Source organism: Orussus abietinus, unplaced genomic scaffold (genome assembly GCF_000612105.2).
Source record: "Orussus abietinus isolate OABI.00-Male unplaced genomic scaffold, Oabi_2.0 scaffold22, whole genome shotgun sequence".
Taxonomy (NCBI): domain Eukaryota; kingdom Metazoa; phylum Arthropoda; class Insecta; order Hymenoptera; family Orussidae; genus Orussus; species Orussus abietinus.
The window spans coordinates 685906-708007 of NW_019394596.1; the positions used below are offsets into that span (position 1 = coordinate 685906).

The 22102-nt window shown below is 44.9% G+C and overlaps 3 protein-coding genes across 3 annotated transcripts; 1 reads left to right on the plus strand and 2 right to left on the minus strand.

Annotated features, from left to right (window-relative positions):
- Nucleotides 1-10156: 10156 nt before the first annotated feature.
- LOC105702150 (phosphotriesterase-related protein) lies at nt 10157-12339 on the minus strand. Its single transcript, XM_012429488.1, has 7 exons — nt 12060-12339; nt 11831-11990; nt 11443-11633; nt 11201-11359; nt 10858-11022; nt 10540-10757; nt 10157-10459 (listed from the first exon to the last, which is right to left on the minus strand). Exons 1-7 carry the CDS (start codon nt 12082-12084, stop codon nt 10328-10330), a joined length of 1050 nt encoding a protein of 349 aa, XP_012284911.1. The 5' UTR covers nt 12085-12339; the 3' UTR covers nt 10157-10327.
- Nucleotides 12340-13071: 732 nt separating this feature from the next.
- On the minus strand, nt 13072-18881 carry LOC105702149 (cell division cycle protein 27 homolog). The gene is made up of 13 exons (XM_012429487.2): nt 18720-18881; nt 17934-18009; nt 17687-17834; nt 17238-17609; nt 16859-17168; nt 16591-16779; nt 16271-16514; nt 16008-16188; nt 15673-15898; nt 15448-15575; nt 15052-15373; nt 14840-14987; nt 13072-14744 (listed from the first exon to the last, which is right to left on the minus strand). Exons 1-13 carry the CDS (start codon nt 18741-18743, stop codon nt 14614-14616), a joined length of 2499 nt encoding a protein of 832 aa, XP_012284910.1. The 5' UTR covers nt 18744-18881; the 3' UTR covers nt 13072-14613.
- A 367-nt stretch (nt 18882-19248) lies between these two features.
- LOC105701982 (proteasome subunit alpha type-3) lies at nt 19249-20512 on the plus strand. Its single transcript, XM_012429156.2, has 4 exons — nt 19249-19415; nt 19505-19587; nt 19657-20048; nt 20126-20512. The coding sequence occupies exons 1-4, from the start codon at nt 19395-19397 to the stop codon at nt 20392-20394; spliced, it is 765 nt and encodes a 254-aa protein (XP_012284579.1). The 5' UTR covers nt 19249-19394; the 3' UTR covers nt 20395-20512.
- The last annotated feature ends 1590 nt before the right edge of the window (nt 20513-22102 follow it).

Consider the following 22102-nt stretch of genomic DNA (forward strand, 5'->3'; position numbering starts at 1 on the left):
TTAAAGCCAGCAATTCGCGAGGGTCGACCTTGCTAGCGCCTTTAGCTTGTAATACATGGCGAGAAAAGAACCCCTGAAAGGAACTCATTACATAACGAATTTATCCCCGTGGTATTTCTTCCTCCCAATCGAACCCCCGAATTAAATTGAATTCCCGAGAAAAGTTATTCCGCATTTAAAAAGGAAAAAAAGAGAAGAAAAGTCGCAAAGCAAACAACCCTCGAGAAATCAGCAACCCCATCAAGGTGAAGGAACCGGCAAAATATTGCACACCCCTTCACTTAATTTCTGCAACCCTCGAGCAAAACGTGAACATAGAAATCACGTCACGCGTGTGAATTGATTACCTCCCTGTAAATAATTAGGCGTGTCATAATTGTCCCTTAATTTATTTATCCGTACTGACAATTCGTCTGAGGGCTTTTCTTCCCGATCTGGAAACGTCATTTTGGAGTACGTCGAATTGCTCGCAATCAGGCTCGTCGTTTTTCGGCCTCGAAGGGTGTATTGATTCCCATTACTTGGAGTGGCTCTCGTAAGTTCACGCGTGCACGTGCGCCTGCATGTCGGTACATCCGTAGGTACAGAGAGAACGCACAGATCGCATCAGCGCGTAAGAGGTAGCAGAGTGCAATATGCACCACCGCGTCTCGGTACGCGGTATTATCCCGCGATGCACATCATTCCGTGCATCGGTATGCAGCAGTATGTGCATCGTGAGATCGGCCGGCTGTTCCTGGTGGAAAGAGTTCAAGTCCGATTCGCCTCGGAGACCTCGAAGAGACCTCGTTGCTCGTTCGATACGAGAGCCGCGAGCTGCGGAACGCGATTAAAAATTAATCTGCGGCTCGACGTCGCGTTGGGATGAAACGAGCCTTAAGCTCGTTACATTGTCCCGGTAAAACGGAAAAGTGGAGGCGAATCCCCGGTTTGGCGTATCCTTGACACGAGCCAAAACCGGCCGAAAACGAGCATCGGCCTCGAGGTATGTTTTCGATGGCCGACGCTCTTCCGCGATTTATTTCCTTTTTTATCCCCCGTCAATATTATGCGTAACCTTTTATACGCGGCGGGTATTTGCAGTATCCCTGATGGTGTTTATCTTCCCGATTTTTTTTTTACCCCGGTGAAATGTTCGTTGTATTCCAGGCACCGTCGAATTGCATGGCGCCGCTTCTAAAGCGCGTTTTGAATATTCCCGGTGTTTTCACCGTTGATTTTATTTCGGGTTGAGGGTAGCAATCGTTCGTATGCACCCTCTTGTGCTTCGATCGGTAATCGAAGGCCCTCCAATTCTAATAATCGCGACGGGGCGCGAGATTGGGAAAGGAAATTCAAATTTCGCGTCGATCGGTATTTATTCCCGAATACGTGCGATGGGGTTTCGCATCCCTCCGTCTCTCTCTCTTGTTTTCCCCTGGTTCGCTGTGGCGATTTAAATTACTCTCCGACCCTTCTCTCGGAGAAATCAATCACACCTCAACCCGTTCAATTGATAACTTATTAACACCTTAGTCGTCTGCAAATACCCCGGAAGCTTATTTCGCGTAAATCGTAAATTTGAAACTTAATCCGATAGCTTTTATTATACGACATCCTCTTAATCAATGGCTAAAAATGCAGACGTGGCGTGGAGGACTGAAATAAAAGGTGTTTGAAGATCCGATCGATTCGCATTGATTTTTCTCGATGCCTCGTCAGATGTTCGGTCCCCGATAGCTCCAGGGGAAACGCGCATATTTGGTCAGACGTCTAGACACTTCAATCCCCGAAAGGTCTGCCCGCCATATTGGAATATCTGCTCCTAGGGGAAGAGCGATCTTCCCCTGATGAACGGAGCATTTTCTACGGGAGTTATAAAGGTTTCGATATCCAGTCCTTATTTCATTATTCCCGGGAGAAATAAGTGCACAGGTGGTGGGACATGGCCGAGGAGAAGACCTCGAAAGACGGCCACTTCGGCCACAGTTCCCGCAGCCGTCGCCATTTATGTACTCTTAACCCCCCCAATAATTGTGAAAGGGTGAATAAACATTTCCATTCGATAATTATTTCCATTCAATTTATCGAGCGTAATTTTCTCCTCTCGAAGTATCCCCCGAGCCCTGGACAAGTTTAAAGAGAGTTCTTTGAACCGACGTCGAGAGATCCCAGGAAGCGAACCATCGAACTCGGGCAGTTCAAAGTAACCCATCGAGGTCCTTAAAAAGTAGAGCCAACCGGCAATGGCCGTCCCATTTCGAGGAAGTTCAGGTATTAAATCATACATTTACCGAATTTCGTTAGCATTAATCGACCGGTTAATCGTTGCGCCGAAGTTTAACGACCTTCCCTCGACATCGGCGAGGTAACCGAGGAAAGTCGATGGCTATCGACGATTCCGAGGCGAAACTCGGTATCGCAGTTAACGAAACGACGAGGGCCACCAGTCACCGACATTTCGTTCTTTGTACCGAGAGAAGTATCGAGCGCACCCGAATGTGCCCACCCGGATCTCTAATTGCGTCGACATCGATGCCAATGAAATACTTCTGACGAGGACCTTGTCGCGGGTCATGAATACGCAAGAGGAAAAGAAACAATTAAATCCCTCGCCTCTGACACGCCGACTCTTAAAATTTCAACGTCAAAGCGACCGCGGCTCAAAGGACCGAATCATTCGCTCGACCGGCTCAATTATTCACTCCTTGGCTGGCACCGGTTGGCTCCACCTTTGGATAGGAAGAGACCTATATCAAGATTCGAGTTCCTTCCACCCGAGGAGATATTAATTCCCCTAAAAGAATACAGGTATATACATACATATATACCCCAGGTTCATAAAGAGCCTAATAACGAGTACATGAATATCCGCACAATTCCGGTATTTAACGCCGAAGGAAGAAGCGCTTAACGAGGACAGTGGAATAAAAAGGAGCCGCTAAATAATCCCGGACAATTTGGACAAGGTGAGAGACGGAAACGAACGAAGAGACAGTCATTCCGGGCATTATCGACAATTTCAATTCGATATAACGCAGGAATACCTTCGTCGATTGCACTGGCCTTAGGCTTAAACGAAAGAGAAAAGATTAACGAAGCCGAGGGGGTGTTTTTTAAAAGGGGTATAGTATCTTCTGACGGCAGCAATGCTCGATTGAGGAAAAATATGTTCCCGGTGGGGCTATGCTTCAAGTAAAGAGACGCGGCGCTCGGCAGAGTCTCGTGATCTTGTCTCTTAACGATGTACGTACCATTAACGGAGATCGTCCAGTCGGCGGATTTTTTTCGACGAGTGCAAATTACTCGGTATAGTTTAGGAATTAGATGACAGAGAATCGTTGTTTGCAGCCACTTGACATCGGTTTCTTTGTTACCTTCCCGACGCTTCTGTCGGAGGGGCTTAATCTCCATGTTTTTATGCGTTCTAACGGAAACCGGCTCGGTGTAACGAGCACTCCACCGTCTATTCTCGGGTAATTCTAATTTTTCACGGCAGAACGACATCGTTACGCGTAAGTGCATTCAACTGACGTAACCGAACTATTTATAGTGGCTGCAGGCTCGATGGGCACGTATATAGTGTTTTGGCAGTCAATGACTCCGAGTTGGCAGTCGACGATCGTCCGGTTTCCGGGCATTGACACCGAGTACGAGTACTTAGAGTCGTTTGATCATCGATTTTCGAGACGTTCGTCCCATCTTTCCCTAACGACACGCAAATATATCTCTATCTCTCAGGGGAAAGACCACGAAGTGCGCGCGTCTCATTGACTTTGAAAACAGGGAATCCGGCCAGTTGTTACCCCAATAATTCATTCCGCTTTTTAATGCCGTCCTGTACGAAGGGTGCCGCAAATAGATCACCGACGAAACCTTGAAATCACGCCGACATAGTACTCGCGCATTTCCAGTCAGGGAAAGTTTTATCGTGCCGCGATATGGCAACTTTATTGCAGCTGGGGAACAATGCAACTCGCGTTTATCGGCCAGACACGAAAAACCAGCAGCTGGATGGTAATCGAAGCAAATAGTGACGCATAGGTCGATGCTCATTAACATCCGACTGCCGAGCACCGATTCTATCGACGTTTCGCAGCATCCAAAAGATTGCTCGGTTTATGGAATCGCAACAAACGTGACTCCACCTCCCGGTAATTGCCTGGTACATCGCACGCCTTGTCGCCGCCACCTCCCGAGGTTTCTCCAGACGACAATCGCAGCTAAAGTAGCCGGTCGAACCATTCCCGGATACTTTATTACCATTCATTACCGAATATCGATTCGCCGACCGCTGCTCCAATTAACTCAGTGCCAGATGCAAGGACTCCGCAAGCACCGAGAGGACATGCTCCTCCGGCAACACGTTAGGAACTAACTACGTCCCTCTACCCTCTCCTCTGGTCCAATCGGAATTTAAAAAGTCCGCACGAGAGCGACTCCGAGGAAATTCCCTCTATCAGGAGATAATCGGTCCCCGGATCCCCGCAATCTTCGCCGAGCGCGATTCCCGATGACGGTGACTTTTTTTTTTTTTTTTTTCCTTAATTTACTCAAACTCGGTCGCGCAAATTCCATTAATGGCAGGGAAACGGTCATCCGGAGGGAGGGAATTCCCGAAGCTCGGCCGTTTCGTTGACCCAGGTCAGGAGCGTCCCGCTTTTCCCAGGAACAGGCTCCAAAACGTGGGCGCGCTTTTCTGCCGGGAAGCGAACAAAAAGAGAGAGAGAGAGAAATTCATAAAAAGGAGAAACAACCTGGACTAAGTCGGTTCCACCCCGCCGCGCAATTTTTACGAGCCGACGCAACGACAGAGGCGCGTAATTAAATCTACATGGATGCTCCGCGGAGTGGCCGAACATGTCGGGGAGTGACTACTATACAACCACGGCTCGGCCTTTTCCGAGATGGATTTTCCGGTAGAAAGTTTCCCGACGTAGCCGTTTCCTCGACCGCCGTGTCTCGGGAGATCGCAGAAAGGCATCCGCAAAAAAAATGAGAAAGAAAAAAGAAACAACAACCGGGGGAAAAATAGTCCCCCTCCACCCGCGGAAATAATTCCTCCTTGACCCCTTGCCTTACGATTTAATTTCAAATATATTAAATTCGATTAATAGCGCGTGCCATGACGCCAAAAAATGAGAAAGAAAAAAGAAACAACAACCGGGGGAAAAATAGTCCCCCTCCACCCGCGGAAATAATTCCTCCTTGACCCCTTGCCTTACGATTTAATTTCAAATATATTAAATTCGATTAATAGCGCGTGCCATAAACAAAAAAAAATGTCGGAACAATAAACAAAAAAACACGTCTCTCATACGTTTTTCTCACCTTTGGCCCGATTGATATACCACGTCTCTCACACGATATTGTAAGTTAAGGGGTTAACTTTCTCGTCGCCGACCAACGGGGCGCGAGGGTGCCAAGAGCACCTATAAATCACGGCTCGTTGATAAGTACGAATTATCAGCGGCCGAGGTTCCTCCCCTCGTTCGAGACAATTCCTGCACATCGGGCGAGTCATTTTCTGGCGTGCCGTTTACGTGTCAAGGGCACTTATCTCTTGACACATTTCCGGGGTGGTTTATTCCCAAGGCGAGACTCGATTCCGACCAGCGGATACCTCGAGCCTCTCCGCACCTCCATATTTATTCCCTCTTCAATTTATTCCAGAAACCCGATTTTCCATCCATCGCTCCTCGATTCCCCCGCGCGAAGTGAAATCCCCTCCGAATTAGAATATTATTAGACGCCCCCGCGCGACGTCTTAATCATTTATCCCCGGCTCGTTTCCGCTCCGACGTCCTGCTCGAGGAGTCAGGGGGTGGAAATCGAAACTGCAAATCCTTAGGTGCGAATACGCGAATATTGGAAGTTACGATATAATTAGACCCTCCCCGTGGGTTCGTGCTTTTCTACGTCTTAATCATTTATCCCCAGCCCGTTTCCGCTCCTTTATCCGCTCCGTTTTCCTGCTCGAGGAGTCAGGGGGTGGAAATCGAAACTGCAAATCCTTAGCTGCGAATATGCGAATATTGGAAGTTACGTTATAATTAGACCCTCCACGTGGGTTCGTGCTTTTCTACGTCTTAATCATTTATCCCCGGCTCTTTTCTGCTTCTCTCATTCCTTCCTCCTCCGTTTTCCCATTTCGAGGGTCGCGGGCTGGAAATCGGCCTTATCGGGGAAAATTCCGAAGACGGGAGCGACGAAGGTTCTCGTTTCCTATATCCCGGAATCGGTGACCCCGTTCGGCCGGGCGCTTATCACGAAAGCTCCGAAATTCCTAGGCGAGGCGTGAGTCGCCTCCGTCATCTCGAGATCGGATGGTCGACGTCTCGTATTCTAGATCCTTTCTGCCAAAATATCGTTTCCCTCCTCTCCGAGGACTTTCCCTCTCGAGGAGGCCCTCTTCGACGGCCGGCGGAAAGTCGGAGGTCCGGGAAGCTGCCAGAAATTAGTGACCCCGTTCGCTCGGCTGCTCGTCGGGGAAAAAGCGGCGAGGTCTCGTCGAGACCGGAGAACGGATTGTCTTTCGTCGCTTCCGAGTCCCGACAATATGGAGATAGCCGGCGATAAGCTCGACGAGTCGAGGGAAACCAGCAGAGGCGAACTTCTCATCCCCCGAGTCCTCCGGATAAGATGCACCGACAGTGATTGCGAATCGCCCTTCAATCCTCCTACCGACGTGTCTTTATCACGAGACTAATACCGTGCGATGTATAATTCGCAATGAGATATTATAAAATTTTTAAAAATTTTTTAAATTTTCAATTTAGACCTTTTCCAAACGGCTGATAACGTCGGCTAAACGAGTCATTTCTTAAATACTTCCAACGACGTGTTGTTATCACGAGACTAATACCGCGCAATGGATTGTTCATTACGAAAAATAAAGAATCGCCCTTCAATCCTCCTACCGACGTGTCGTTATTACGAGACTAATACCGTGCGATGTATCGTTCGCAATGAAATATTATAAGATAGGGGATTTTACGGGAAATTTTTCATTTATACCTCTTCCCCCTGAATACGATAACGTCGGCTAAACGAGTCATCTCTTAAATCCTACCAAGTGTCGTTGTCATGAGACTAATACCATGCGACGTATCGTTCGTAATGAAAAATATAAAAATAGGCAATTTCAGGGAAAATTTTCAATTTTCAATTTAGAGAAGCCGAAAAGAGGAAAAGTCTCGACGGGAAGTTTGGCGGAGGAAAAGCTCCCAGGAGGAACCGCGGTAATCGGCCCTCGGTCCACCGTGGACAGTGCAGTTCCCCGAGTTGGCATTTCCTCTCGCAGTTTCGAAATCGTAACTCTCCGGCAGTGGGTCGCCCAGGTCCACGCGGAGTCGTTCAGAGGGTCGGAAATCGCTGACCCGGTTAGCGAGCTCGACGCTTAATTCGGGAGCGAAAGAGAGGAGGTCCGCACGCACGTAAGCCCGAACGCGGAACGCACGCACGTAAAATCGAGAGAGAACGAAAGAGAGAGAAAGAGGGAGAATAAGGGTGAGGAAAAAATAGGTGCGTAGTTCCCTCTCTCTCTCTTCCTGCGTATCCCTCGGCAACGCGAGCATTACTTCCACTCGCGGTAAGTTCACACCCCGGTAAGTCCGCCTTGCAAAAAGACTAGCGCAATTGCTATTATCCCTCCCCCTGATACCCAATTGCTGTCCCTACGAAGGGTAGCCGAAGAAAACGCGGAAACTATTCCCTGGAAAAAGAAGAAGAGAAGAAAATGAAAGAAGAATGCCACGAGAGAAATGCGATCATTCGCGTCAACCCTACGGAATTAAAGAGTTCACCGGACGCATGCCCTCGGAAAGTGCACCCTGTGAAGTGCACTTACCCCCCCGACATGTAAATACGTAACCTGTACGTAGTTCAGATTTTTTTCCGCGACCACTTTGGACCCTTAATGATCAGTAATCGGATCAATTTGACGGAATACATCGTATAATAAATCTGTACTTAGCGAGGACGATTTGGAATTTTGCGAAGCTAGGTAAATAGGATTAATAATGCTCGTATAGAAGAAAAAAGAGGATTTGATTTTTTTTTTTTTTTAATGAAGGGTTCATATCATTTGTTTGGATATATAGGGCGAATTTCCGTGCAAGGGTCGATTTACGTTGGTTCTTGATTATTGGGCACGTCTTAATAGAATGTTTTTCCTGATTTATTCCACGTTGTATGGGAAATATTTCCCCGGTCTAATTAAGAGATTAAGGGACGCGGAAAGGTTTATCGGTCTCGTCTATTTTCGAAAGCAGAGCGCCGCGATCCCCGACCTTTTTCACGGTCTCGCTGGCACCCCGTGCACGAAGGGCCACCCTGACTTTGATAAGGATCGCCTAATCGATCGCGGGGCAAAAGGGTTCGCCCCTCTATGAGAAACCCTTCCGAGTCCGCTCGCAGTCCCATCGAGGAGGTGAATTCGTTGCGGGAAATCCGGAGCTTAACTATCAATCCCCGAGAAACGTCGTCCTGTCGCGAGGGAGCGTCCCTGGGAAGTCCTTATAAAAGATCGCGTTTCCCGAGTCCCGGGATATTCCCTCGGCGTTTTCGGAAAGCTCGCGACATACCTCCACTTATTTCACCACATATAGGTATCGAGAAAGAGAAAAGAAAATTCCAATCGTCCAAAATCCCACGTCCCCTATACGTCCTCAATTCCGCTAACAATTACGCATGAATAAGTACTGAAAATAATTACTCCACCCGTCTTCGATCCTGCGACAGGATACACTATTGCGATACCGCGACTGGAAGTCTCCTTATCCTCCGATTCGTTGAAAGTACGTCCGGAGGACCCGAGCGCCCGGGTAGAACGAGAGTTTCCAATCACCGGCTCCCAGGGCAAAGTGAACACCTCGAGGAGGTCCTTTCGTGGCCTTATAAAAAAGGAAACCGGGAGGAAGAGTCCGTTCAAAGAGTTGCGCGTCCCTCTCGTGGAGTGCCGGCCCGAGAAAGCTGCTCGAGAGAGCATCCACTTTCGCAGACGACTTATCGCTCCCCGCGCCTTCCGCGGGAAGTCGCGAGCGAAGGGTCGCTCTTCTGCACGGAGCGATCCTTATCGCGTGTCGCCTGCCCGAAGAGCGGCTCTCCGGAAGGCACCTCGAGGAGACCCGGACTGGCCATTCCGTCGTTCTTCCTCCAGAAGGAACTTCGACGGCTCATTAACGCTCCTTCGTCCTTTCCTCCCTCTCTAGGTCTTTCTCGCGAGACAAACTCTCTCCCTGTGGAAGGATTCCTCCGTTCCCGACGATTCGGTATCGTCCGGGTCGTCCTCTCGGCGAGGCTCGCGAGCCTCCTCTGGGAACCGCTTCACGGGACAGGCGATCCTCCGATAGGGATCGATCCCTCGAAGGAGGTCCCGCGAGGAGGTCGCGAGGCCGACCCGAGGATCGATGGAGACTCACCGCAGCCCTCGAGGACGTTTCCTGGCGGAGTCCCGGGGAGGTCCCTGGCGGTCCCTGGCGCTCGTCCCGCGCGCCGCCCTCCGCGCGCCGGGGCCGCGGCCTCCGGGGACGCGCCCTCACGCGACGCCGCCTCCGCCGCCACTGACGCCGCGCGGCTGGGCCCTCCCGGCCTGACCCCGGGCCTCGCGCTCCATCCTGGCCGGCCGCGGACCTGCCCGCGGCTGAGGGCGCCTTTCCTCCGTCGAGCTGGCACCCCGAGCTCGCGCCTGGCGACACGCCGCGGATACGCACCACCGCGCGGTTAGAGCTGCGCGCGCGAACTTACCGAGGGACCTTCGCGAGGCGCGGCGAGGCGCACGAATAGCGGGACTGGGAGCGCGCCGACCGCTACGCTACGCGCACCCACCCCGCGCACGCACCCCCGGCCCGCCCGGCGGCGCGCGCAGCCATGGGGGTGTCTCGCCGCGCGCCAAATTCAAACGACATAGGCTGACCCACGTGCTCGAAGCCGCCTGGCACGGCTCCTAACAATCGAGATCGATTTAGAGCTGAATTTCTCTCCTAATACGAGCACCGTAGATGGTCTCATAGAAGATCCAGCATCTATCTTTGTGGTGTATTACTGTAGGAATTATTATTACGTTTAGGGGGAGCGATTATGGGGTCAGGGCGCATCGGTCCGCGCACGCGATCACTGTCACCCGCTGACCCGGTCACCGAGGGTGATTCCGAGCGCGCCAATTTCAAAGGCCATGAAAGGGTTTAGCAATTTTATTTTTTTTTTTTAATATCCTAAGTAGGGGTATGGGGTAATTATTGGAATAACGCGGATTTTTAGACTTCTTTTCGACGGGCGATTATGAGGACGAATGGAGGAAATTTAAATTGTGCTTGGGAAAGACTGATATGTAGGAGGGATGTAAGGGCTAACGTGATAGCCATGCTCTTGGGTTGTGCACGGTGACCTGATCTATTTCCTCTTCGGTGAATCCTTTCAGCCGCATTCTAGGCAGAACGTTGTTGATAATGTGAGAGTATCCGTGGCCCCCGAATTGTAACTGCGGCATGTAACGATTACTCCACTTTCGGTGGGGCTGCAGATGGAGGAGTATTATAAATAAAGGTGTCTCGTTATTACCAGTCGATGTTTCGTATGAATGTCGTGGCTCATCATCACTTTATCGATTCTGCCTTCGTCTCTTAGAAGCTTGATTTTATCGAGACGCTGAGCGTCGGATGGCATATCGGTGTGTTTGTGCAATTGATAAAAGGAGCATTCCGTGCCGAACAGATCGAATTGACAGTAAGACCCGATTTTCGCAAATTCCAGAAGATCCCCTTCCCTCAATAACGTCCCTGAAAATGAAATAGTGAATTTATTCCTGCAGGAAATACAAAAAGAAAAAGGAAAAAAAAATACTCGATTCTAAAATCGAAATTTTGACAAAAGTCCTACTATCCAGGTGCGACATTATGGCTTTGTTAGCTGCTCCGCCAGCTTCCATGTAAATCCTCAAAATCTCGAAAGGAGCTGCCGAATTCCTTCCTGGGTGGAAGCTGACTGGGCAATTCAGCTGAGCTTGCAGCTCTCCTGCAGCTCGGATGGCTTTTTTCTCGAACTCTAGACGTGACAGAAAAAACCCGTCTATTACTTTCCACATTACTCGCCACTATTTTTACGTGTTCACCATTTATACTATGGCAGATCCAAACGGATAGTCGTGAAAAACCAGGTATATCGGGCACGTTAAGACGCCCTCGTTCCCCTTGTCTGATCAGTTCCAGCTATTTCTACTGACCGTCGATCGGCCATGAGCTGCCGACTTCGCCCACGAATCCTGCTTTGACATCCGGAGACTCGATGCATCCCTCCGTCATTTCTTTCCTCATAAAATCAAACATCTTTTCCTGGCCGAGGGAAAGAACATTTCTGGTCTGCGTGAGGGCGACGTAGTAGCCTGAAAAAAAATAAAAAATAAAAACAAATGCAATTACCGAGGATTGTCGACATATCAGGATTTCAATATCAGCCTCAATTTACCAGTGCCTGCAATCACGTGAACCCCACTCCCCTCGCTGACTTTTTTCATCATGGATACATCACGTTGTAAGCCATGAGTGGTATTTTCAACTATGGTGCCACCGCCGAATTTCTTGAAGAGTTTGACATCCTCGAGGACGGCTTCGTAGGAGCTCTCGTCGTTGAATGTTAAATTCTCCCTACTGCTATAACTGAATCGTCATGCAAGAAATGTATGCGTTACTTGAGAGATAAGATACGCCAGGGACTGCAAAATTTCCATATATCTGGTTACCGCGGTTGTCTTGTCCGGAACAATTAAATTCCGGAGTTGGAATTACACGCTGAATGTTTCTTAAGCTTTATTTCCTCTTTGCGGGATCGGTTTACAGGTAAGACTCAGACTTACGGATATTGCCTGAGCACACCCACGTTGTCCACACGAATTACGTGGTCGAAGAACTTTTCGAGATGCTTAGGCGGAGATACGTAAAAGTGATGAAAGTCGAGAGCCAAGTGCTCGTGGGTTAAAGTCCTGCCAAGCTCGGTGAGCTTGACCGGCCCGCGGACTACAATTGTAAAGTAAAAATGGTAATTGAATGTCGCTTTAACGCCCACTATACCCCGAATAAACTCACCAGTCTGTACAGTGTCATTTTCCATCTTGTTTACCCCTCGCAGGGTCGATCGTGCACTGAGAATGAGTTCTCCTCACTGATTCAATCGTTATCAATATTTACGGAGCTTATCAGCTGTCGCAAGAAAGTAGATACCAATTACATATAAATAATCGTTTGAAGGACACTCGCAAAATGCACCGGGAAATTCGAATTCTTACTCTAAACCTTTCTATCAAAGACTCAAGATTTAATTGCCTACTGACTAGGAAACATACGTGAGATCGTATGTGAATGCAAGCTACAGCATATCCAACGATATGTACTTATTGAGAAAAGAAACAATAAGAATGAAAAGTTCCTTTCTAAGGAGGAGGGAAACGCGGCGTCGTTACTTAGACCATACATCGTTACATGTCCTGTACCAGTTTCTTCCGATATCACATCATTTATTTTACATATACAGGTATGGTACCTCTTTACACGAGTACACCGTAGCTCCGATTACGTTCGGTAGCATCCATATGGAACAGCTAAAACTATACATGTCGAATTGATCCAATCGGATATTACTCTCGAAAGAAAAGAAGCTGTGCAGTCGAAGTTAAAGAATTGAACAGCTTATAGTTTCTCGAGCTGAATATGTAACACCGGGTGACGTGCGACTACGAGAAATCGTTATCTACTTGAAAATAAGTGGTACGGGACGCATCCTTGCCTTTGCTTCCCACCGACTCCGACTTGATACACGTACAAAGTGAGATCGTCTCAAAGGACATTAGCGTAAAGTATCATTTCGTTACAGGACATCTTTTAAACCAAACGATCGAATATTAACCAGCTGGCCGAATTAGCGATCACTTTCTCGCCTATACATGCAATTATTACGAACCTACGATTTCATGCTTATGCCTTTCTTATTAAGGTTTCGGAGGAAAGCAAAAATGAGATATCAGCTGATCGATCGTGGAAGTGACGAGGGAACGTAACGTATGTATGACAGAGACCGCAAGAAATGTCGTGAGGTTAGTAGTAGATTTACAAAGGGGTCATTTAATCTGGACATTTTCCGAGGCCCCAAACGATAACTAATCGAGCTGTGGCCATCTAGATTTAAATACATAATCGGTATACTTATTCGCCACGTCGGTATTCGAACGCACCGTCCGTACATACACTAGGTACACAAGTACTGGAATATATTCAGCGTATGCATTCGGAGAAAGCCGATACTTCTATACTATGTATATATAGAATATTTAAATCGAATATTCGAATACTTGCCTACCGGCTGCGCCCAACTAAAGAATTAAAATACTGCCGTAACGAAAGTGAACACCGAACGAGCGTCCCTGGAGTATGCGTCGAATACGTATTCGAATCTTAAATAGCACAGCCTTAAGGAAAGAACGCACGCGATACGAATTTGCGAGGCTCGCGTTGGAATAACTCGAAGAGGTCCGTTTAACTTTCCACTCCTCCTAACCGTGGATTACATGTAAAATATTGAACTCGCATGCATGAGCTCGCGGTACGCGTAATCCGAATCTGCATGGCGGATAATAACAATGAAGTGTATCGTTGTTACGCTACTTAGCATCTAGATCCCTCCACTTCGGACATCCGAGTGCACTTCGAGTACCCCACGGACTCTGGCGAGATTTCGAAACTACCTCACAGAATTCCCTCCCTCGACCACCAGAGTTTCATTCGATCTCGTATCTGCACCGGGCGTGGAGCTCCAATTCGTTAAAAGTAACGAGCCGTCCGTACAACTTGAATGTACAATGTTTTTTTTTTACACGCATGCACGAGTAGGCGTGTAAGTACCTGGACGTATCAGGACGCGATCGAGCCGGTGCGTTGCGAGATCGGAGAACCGACGAGTATTCGTCCTCGACAGAGAAAATTGCACGGCCGTCCTCGTGGCCAATCTTGTGACCACTAATAAACCACTCCGCGATCGCTAAACATAATAATTTACACGTACACACGATATACACACTCTTTCTCTCGAGCTTTCGCCCCACATCTCATTGTCTCGCGTTTACCTTAATCTTTATCGTGTACTTATTACCTAGGTGCTTACGCCTCGCCTTATTAGAATTACATCCGCTCGGATTACACTCACTAGGCGGTTAGAGGAAAATAATCGAACGAATGAAGGGATCGAAAAGGAAATAGAATTGTAAAAAAATATACACAAACGCGCGGTGGCAACGATTCGAGGGAGATATGACGGTGCAGAATGAATGTCCGTCGTAGAGACAGACCAATGTCGGACGAAACGTAAATGGACCCCGGGATATACTGCACGATTCGAAGCCGAGAGAAATCCTTCGATTTTCTCTATTTCTCGATGATCCTCCCGAGGATTCCTTTTCCAAATAAACGGAATCCACCGCTTCAGACCGATATCCTTTAATAAGATCTTTTTCAAGTTCTACGCGGACACGTTACCGTCTCGTTAATAGGTGCTGCGCGTGTTTCTTGACTCTTACGGCGAATACTCGTAATGAGGTGTGTAAGTATTTTCCTTTGCTCAGCGGCGATTGCGCGCTCAATTTTCGGATCTTCATAAACTGTCGTCACTGTCGTCAGCGTGAGATTCCACAGAAACGTTACCGGGCAGTCCGCTACCCTCTCCACTAACTTCGGCGCTACCATCTCCTTCGTGCTCGGTCGAACTGTTTTGTATCGGTTCATCTGGGAAAGAAAGGGAAAGGATCCTCTTATTAGGTGTTTCATTCAGGTAGTCAGGGAATTAATATTAAAAAAAAAAAAAGAATGCTCGATTATACCTGTCTGCGCGGCAGGAGACTCGTCATCGCCTTGACCAGGACTCAAGATGGCCTCTTTGACTTGACTATTGACCCCCTTAGGATCCAGATCCGTTGCCCAGCTAAAGTACATCAATGCGAGATGCGTATTACCTAATTTCTTATGAACCTGAAATAAAACACGGAGATTGAAAAGGAATTCGGAAGATTATTTTCAGGTTTACTTAAATTACCTTTCCTATCGAGTAGTAGACTAGAGACTCTTTGGGAACAATGTTTTTCAATTCTTCGAATTCCTTGAGTGCCTCGGCATATCGACCAGTTGAGAAATTAATGCTCGCTCGATGGAACTTGCAAAGCGTGTTATCTGGATCATTGTTGATCGCCGCGTTCAGGGTCCTCAGAGCCTGATCAGTCTTTTTCAAGGCATGCTGCACCACTCCAATATGACACATGATGGCAGAGTTCTGCGGATTAATTTGCAAAGCTCTCTTGAAGTGTAACTCTGCTAAACTATACTGCTCTTGTTTAGAGAATATTGTACCGAGTCCGAACCTGGGAAAATTACAAGGTATAGAAAAGGCGAAATAAATTGTTCATTCTAAACAAAAAAGAATTACTAGATTTACCATGCGTTATAATGCCTAGGATCAAGTCTTATAGCATTTCGAAAAGCCGTAATAGCTTTGTCTAATTCTTCAGTCATGACGTACTCATGGCCAAGTAGAGTATACGCGTAGGGGAAGTTTGGATCCACCTGCGATAACATACATTTGATACAATAATGCAATTGTGTTCTTAAATATTCTAATTAGATTATAACACTTATGCCGTGTAGATAAACGGAAACAAACCTGAATGGCTCTTTGAAAGAACTTAATAGCGATTTCGTGCTCGGTCTGCGCAGAGAATAAATTACCCGTAGCACACCACGCAGCTGGAGAATTACGATCTTCGGAGACCAGCTCTTGCGCCAAGGTGGAGAGCTGAACTTCAGCATGTAAATGCCAGAGTACCGTACTGTAGATTTCCATCAGTTCAGTCCTCTGAGGCTCCAATTGCCTAACTTCGGCAAAATAACTGGAAAACAAGATATTCCAGATATCGAAGATCACACAACAGATGTATTAACCGATTTAATAAAATCTTTATGTTTTCCAGAACTTAAAATTTTTATATACGTATATACCTGGCAGATTTCTTATAATCTATCATCTCAAAATGGGCCCGAGCCAACATCGATAGTACCCATCCTGTATTGTAATGCTGTGACGGCAGTACATTTAATATCTCAACAGCCTGCATACAATTAAACTGACTTAGATGCTGATACGCCATGCCTAATTCTCTCAAAAGTGACATTAGGCCCTCTACAAAAATCAAAAAATATATTTTTCACAATGTACCATCAAATCACAGAGGAAAAGTAAAAATTATCAAACTTCCACTTACCGGCACATTGTTTTTGAAGCAACAAGGCACAATGTGATGCGTTACTTTGATTTAGAGCATTTGTGTTAGCGATCACTTTCTCCGAAGTGATTGTCTCGCTCTTTTCTTTCTCTGTCCTATTGCGCTCGTTGAGTTCATTAAAGTTCGCCTTGTTCATGTTGCTTTTCGACAATCTTGCTTTAGTTTTCCGCGATGGTGATTTAGGTGTTGCAAATTTGTTTCTATTTGGCGACTTATTGTTTTCCTAAATAGAAGATGAATATAATGTATAAGTGATACTGCAAATGAAATTAATTCGTTTGCCATATTAAAACACATACTTTAACAGAGTAGCTGTTGCTAAATAATCTGGACGATCTCCTGACGTTGGGTCCTTGAAGCGTTGGAGCTGCAGGCGTTGGAGTAGTAGGTGTAACGGTAACAATGTTAGCTGTATTACTAGTATTTCCTGATTGGGAGAAAACTGGTTTTCCTTGTTGTAGAGGAGTCTCTTTTCTTGACATCAATTGCTAAATAAATAAGGTTTGTTACTGGTTTGCAGATACTTATGTATACTAATGGTGGAAAACTCATAAATATTTGTCTTACCCCAACATGTGCTCTTAAACTGCTTACTCGTTTAGCTAAACTTTTTTGATCATTTGTCTCGGTAAGTGTTGTGTTAGATGGTAATACATTAGATTCTGGTGTGTTGCAATCGAGAGGTAAAATTCCAAAGCTTGGAGTTAAAGGACTCATTGAATTGCTAAACATACTCCGATACCGAGGGGGCTTTCCCCTAGGCGATATCATCGAGCAATTATGATGACTTGATTGAGTTACTGGACTCTCTTCAATTGTTGAATGCAACCGAACACTAGATTGTACGCCATTTACCATAGATGTCTGACCAGGTGTACTAAAAATATTTACATACATGAAAACGTGATACGTTAAGAATACGATAAGAAACGTTTAACCTACTTACATATTATTGGGTGTTGGAAGATTAGCATTACTGGGGACAATCAGATCTGGTTCGGCAACATAATTTAGAATCGGCGTAGTTCCGTGGCACATAGCAAAACTATCTAACTTTTCCAACTGAAATATTTTGTTCGGATCTACCTTCTCGCCCACATTGCACAATTCTTCAAACGAATGCCATAAAAATGGATTTAATTTTAAGGCGAGTTTATGTGCTTCATTGCCTTTCGCTGTTCTCATCATTTTGTAGTAAATTTTAGCTATTATTTGAAGGGAAAAACAGGCCTGGTCACCAAACTGTGTTACGATCTCATCTAAACTTTTTAATTGTTTATAATAACCCCCTGTTACAGCAGCCTCTGCCTCTGCATATCTAAATTTATTATCATAATAAGTATCAATTCGTAAGAATTATTAAATTATTTAAATGTTAAATTTTGTTAAGCTTACTTTTCAAGATCATAAGAACATTTCGCTAGAAGGAACCTGCACTGTGACGAACTGGGTGACTTCTTTGAAAGTAGAGCATGAGCTTGTCTTACCCGCCCTGATCGGTAATAACAGGTAGCAAGAAGAAACAAGGTTTCTTCTGTATGCACTACAAATTATTCAATAAAACACAATTAACATAATCGTCATTAGATATCAAATATTATAATTTCAAAGTGTATATAAACCTAATTTTGTTCAAACTCACCTTCAGCCCAAAGTCTCTCTGCAAGAAATATCGCATCTGGATAGGCGTAGTGATTTAAACAATGCCATATGGCTGCCTAGAATCAAATACATAAAACTAGTGTTCACTACTAGAAAAATTAAATGACATGTGCATATTTTTCTTTCCTCGGATACTCCTAGTTGATAAAAAATGTCCAATGTCGGCTAAATGATTACATTAATCGGACAGTGACGACAGACATATCATATCCTTTCAAGAGTTTACTACAAAAACTTAAGTACTTGGCAGATTAGTACCAGAATGCATAATTCTGTCTCTGACATTGCTGTCAATCGAGCACAGTGCACCCAATGTCACGGAGTGATTTACTCCATGGAAAATGTCTTAAATACCCGAAATGCTCGTCGCTATGGTGGTCTCGAAGTTCTAAATCCACTTCGGCCCACCTTTCTCGAACAGAAATTTATTAAAAGGCATAAATAGTACCATTAGGAGAAATATTATGGAATTACGTTATCTTTATGAGCTTATTTATAGATGGACATGTAAATGGGGAACCATGGAAGCTGTCCTATCAAAGGCATAAACGCCACCCAAAATTCTCGAGTCAAGCTCCAAAGCTACTTCATCCGAATTAGACGTTAAATACGGCATATCCTTTAGAAAAAGAGATCCCGTTGTTTCGACACTCCGTGGACACGCGAGCAAACGATTTGATTACGAAGGTGTCAATATCAGCGATTGGTTGCGCCCCGTCATACGGGGAAATGTCAATCGTCAATCTAATCGAATGAGCTTTTTTACCTGCACTGGCTCCTGCACGATCATCGTTCACAGAGTTGGTGTGCTCATAAAAGAAAATCCGTTCCGACTGAATGGGTGAAATTTAACGGTGAGAATCTAGACTCGAGCGACTGCTTCATAGAAAAATTTCTCAAGAATCCATCTTTGCTCCGTCTCTTTTGAAGTGAACAACTGACTTCGCACGGAGGACTGCCAATCATTGCAAGTGAAAATCCCCTGCTTGAAAACTAGTTACTGCTTAATGCGCATATATGCTGCTACCTTACGGACTTCATCAGAAGACTGCACATCTTCATACGCTATTGAATCCCATTTTCTAGTAATTATAAATGCAACTGAAGGAAATCTCAGAAATCACTTAAAGCTTATTCCTAGAAGCAGAAAATGATGACATTAAAACCGATAAATGGCACGGTTTGATAATTTCTACGCAAATGATGTCTAGAACATAAAAGTATACGCGGTCTCTGAGAATTCCTTGTCGTGACGACACAAGACTGATCTAACAATTCATATCCGTTCTAAGAACATTTAAATTCGTCGGTTTTGTAAATGATGGCTCCGCTCGCCAACGCTGACAATTGAATTTTGATTTTCGCCTATTCACGGTATATTCTTATATAAATATCTGTCTCCTAATCCAGCGTAGAAATTTTCGTATAAAAATTGTAAAACATGAGCTCTATCGGGACAGGCGTAAGTAATAATGTTTGCTCTACCTTGATAATGTAACAGAACTTTTCTTTGACTTAAACATTGTACTTAACCTCAATGTTTCTGTTCAGTACGATCTCTCCGCATCTCAGTTTTCACCGGACGGACGGGTTTTTCAAGTTGAATATGCTCAAAAGGCTGTTGAAAACAGTGGGTATGTATCAAAATATTAGTTTTAACAAGAGTCTTAATATTTTCATTTAAAACTATTAATTTCTTTCAGAACTGTCATTGGTCTACGTGGGAAGGATGGAATTGTTTTTGCCGTTGAAAAACTCGTAACTTCGAAGCTTTACCAACCGGGAGCTAATAAGCGGATTTTTAATGTCGATCAACACGTTGGTATGGCTGTGTCTGGTCTAATTTCCGATGCTCGACAAATTGTAGAAACTGCACGATCTGAAGCAGCAAGTTATCGGACACAGTACGGCATTGGCATTCCTTTGAAGTACTTAAATGAACGCGTTTCCATGTATATGCATGCATATACATTATACTCTGCCGTCAGACCATATGGGTGTTCAGTCATTTTAGGAGCTTATGAAGCAGAAGGGCCCGCAATGTACATGATAGATCCATCAGGAGTTTCATATGGATATTATGGATGTGCAATTGGTAATATTTTTGAAATTTATACTACTATCATAAATAGTTAGCATTCCTTATCATTCATATGTCGTGGTTATTGTTAGGTAAAGCAAAACAATCAGCGAAAACGGAAATTGAGAAGTTGAAACTTTCCGACATGACTTGTAAAGATTTAGTAAAGGAGGCAGCACGGATAATTTATCTAGTTCATGACGAACTTAGAGATAAACAGTTTGAGTTGGAAATGAGTTGGGTCGGTGCCCATACGAATGGTAAACACCAACGCGTTCCGCAAGAAGTAAGAACAGAAGCTGAAACACAGGCCCGTCAAGCAATGAAGGAAGATTCGGACAGTGACACAGAGGACATGTAAACTAAAATTCTAAGTTCATAATAAAAATGGTGTAACTTATTTACATTGCATAAACGATTGTATTTTAAATTTTCACTGCTAATTACACAGATAAATAAAGTAATTGTTTTTTGTAATAGAAAATGTTAAGTACCTTTTAAACTTATTGCTCTAATTATTTATTATGTAACGAGATTTCTGCATCACCCATAAGTAATGAAATTGACTTACATAAAAAAGTCTCTTAACAACATTAGAATTTTTAAGAGCAACCCAGCGATACTAGGTTTTCGAGTTTTCCTGTAATAGCAATGATATCTTACTTAAAGAATTTAATCATATTATGTCACTAGAGAGCATATGTCGGAATTTCTTATGACATTTAGCTGCGAATGGTATGTTGCAATGCACTTATATCCATTCAAACAGACATTAAATATCTGCAAGACAAGTGCTTATTAAATTTTGAAAATCACGCAAAGTAGAATCCATTTGCCAGGAACAAGCAGGTTATTAAAATACCACTTTTAAAGCTTGCAATCTTGCGGTTCTTAAAAGTATGTGGTTAAAAACATGTGCCTCGGAAATTGTTTTTCCACAAGTACATTACAAACAAGTTGCGCAAGTTACAGAGCCAAACGCGTAAGTCTTAAGTGGAAAATCAATGTTCTTTCTAATGTAATTCCCAACTCATAAATGCCTTTCTCTTAAAGTTTTCCAGGGCACATGTGACCGTCCTGAAATTATCCATGCAGTCTCCTGAGGTACAACGTATAATCGTTCCATAAGCAAAGCAGCCGACCGCGCTGCATCGCTGCAGGACGATAATGAGAGAAAATCGCAGGTTTCACTTCCACTGGAACGTGAATTCCTTTCTTGAAGGAGAGAGAGAACGAGGCGCACGTTCGAGATGACGAGAGAAAAGGATCACTCCTCGTCTTTCCCTTTCCAACCATCGGACTCTTGCTCTTTCTTTCCAGGACACTGGACTTTCCAGTTTGCAGCCGTGCAGTTGATATTGTTACAAGTCGGCAAGGAATGCAGGCAGGTGTTATGCAATTCCCAATATCCCGTACAGGATTCACACGTGCCTGGCTTGTCAATGATCTCTCCCAGTAGACAAACACGAGAAGAACTTTTCAAGCGATTAACAACTAAACCACTGAAACAAGATATCTATTACATGAATAATTAAAATTATACGCAAGCATGCCCATGGAAATAAGTCGATTATACGAAGTCGGAGAATTTTAATTTGTCCTTGTTTCGCCTAGACTAAATTTACTTGAGGCAATGTCGATGAAATTCATTACACCATTAAGGTGATGCGAAAGTGCCGTCAAAGGGGTTTCGTTTATGAAGCTTTTGACCTAATTGAGGGTACCAAATCGTTTAAAAATTCACAATATGAATATGTAGGCTGGAAGGAAAGTCCTGACCCCCATGAAATTTCAATTTTTGTTTTAAGTTTATTTGTAGGTAAGAAAAGACGGGACGCGGTCTCGCGCTTTAGAAATTTCTTATATTTATACGAAATGTAAAAAACCCTGAAAATATATTCAAACGGCGGATCTGCACCTGACTTTACAAGAACTCATGACTGACGCCTTTGAGAGACTTTAGCAATTCGCGGGAAAGCGATTTGTCCTCCTAATAAAAATTCGACGTTTACACCCGAAGCGAATTTTTGAAATTTCATCGAGAATAATGCCTATTCCCAACAAAGGGA

What these genes read in the sequence shown, in the direction of transcription:
- LOC105702149 (XM_012429487.2), bottom strand. Translation starts at nt 18,743, where the DNA reads ATGATCGTGCAGGAGCCAGTGCAG. An exon ending in GTTTAAGAGCACATGTTGGG is followed by an intron (nt 16,780 to 16,858) that starts GTAAGACAAATA and finishes TTATTTATTTAG; the next exon opens with CAATTGATGTCAAGAAAAGA. An exon ending in TCTTTCAAAGAGCCATTCAG is followed by an intron (nt 15,576 to 15,672) that starts GTTTGTTTCCGT and finishes ATGTTATCGCAG; the next exon opens with GTGGATCCAAACTTCCCCTA.
- LOC105701982 (XM_012429156.2), top strand. Translation starts at nt 19,395, where the DNA reads ATGAGCTCTATCGGGACAGGC. An exon ending in TGAGCTCTATCGGGACAGGC is followed by an intron (nt 19,416 to 19,504) that starts GTAAGTAATAAT and finishes GTTTCTGTTCAG; the next exon opens with TACGATCTCTCCGCATCTCA. An exon ending in AAGGCTGTTGAAAACAGTGG is followed by an intron (nt 19,588 to 19,656) that starts GTATGTATCAAA and finishes AATTTCTTTCAG; the next exon opens with AACTGTCATTGGTCTACGTG.
- LOC105702150 (XM_012429488.1), bottom strand. Translation starts at nt 12,084, where the DNA reads ATGGAAAATGACACTGTACAGACTG. An exon ending in GGTGTGCTCAGGCAATATCC is followed by an intron (nt 11,634 to 11,830) that starts GTAAGTCTGAGT and finishes ATGACGATTCAG; the next exon opens with TTATAGCAGTAGGGAGAATT. An exon ending in TCACGTGATTGCAGGCACTG is followed by an intron (nt 11,360 to 11,442) that starts GTAAATTGAGGC and finishes ATTTTTTTTCAG; the next exon opens with GCTACTACGTCGCCCTCACG.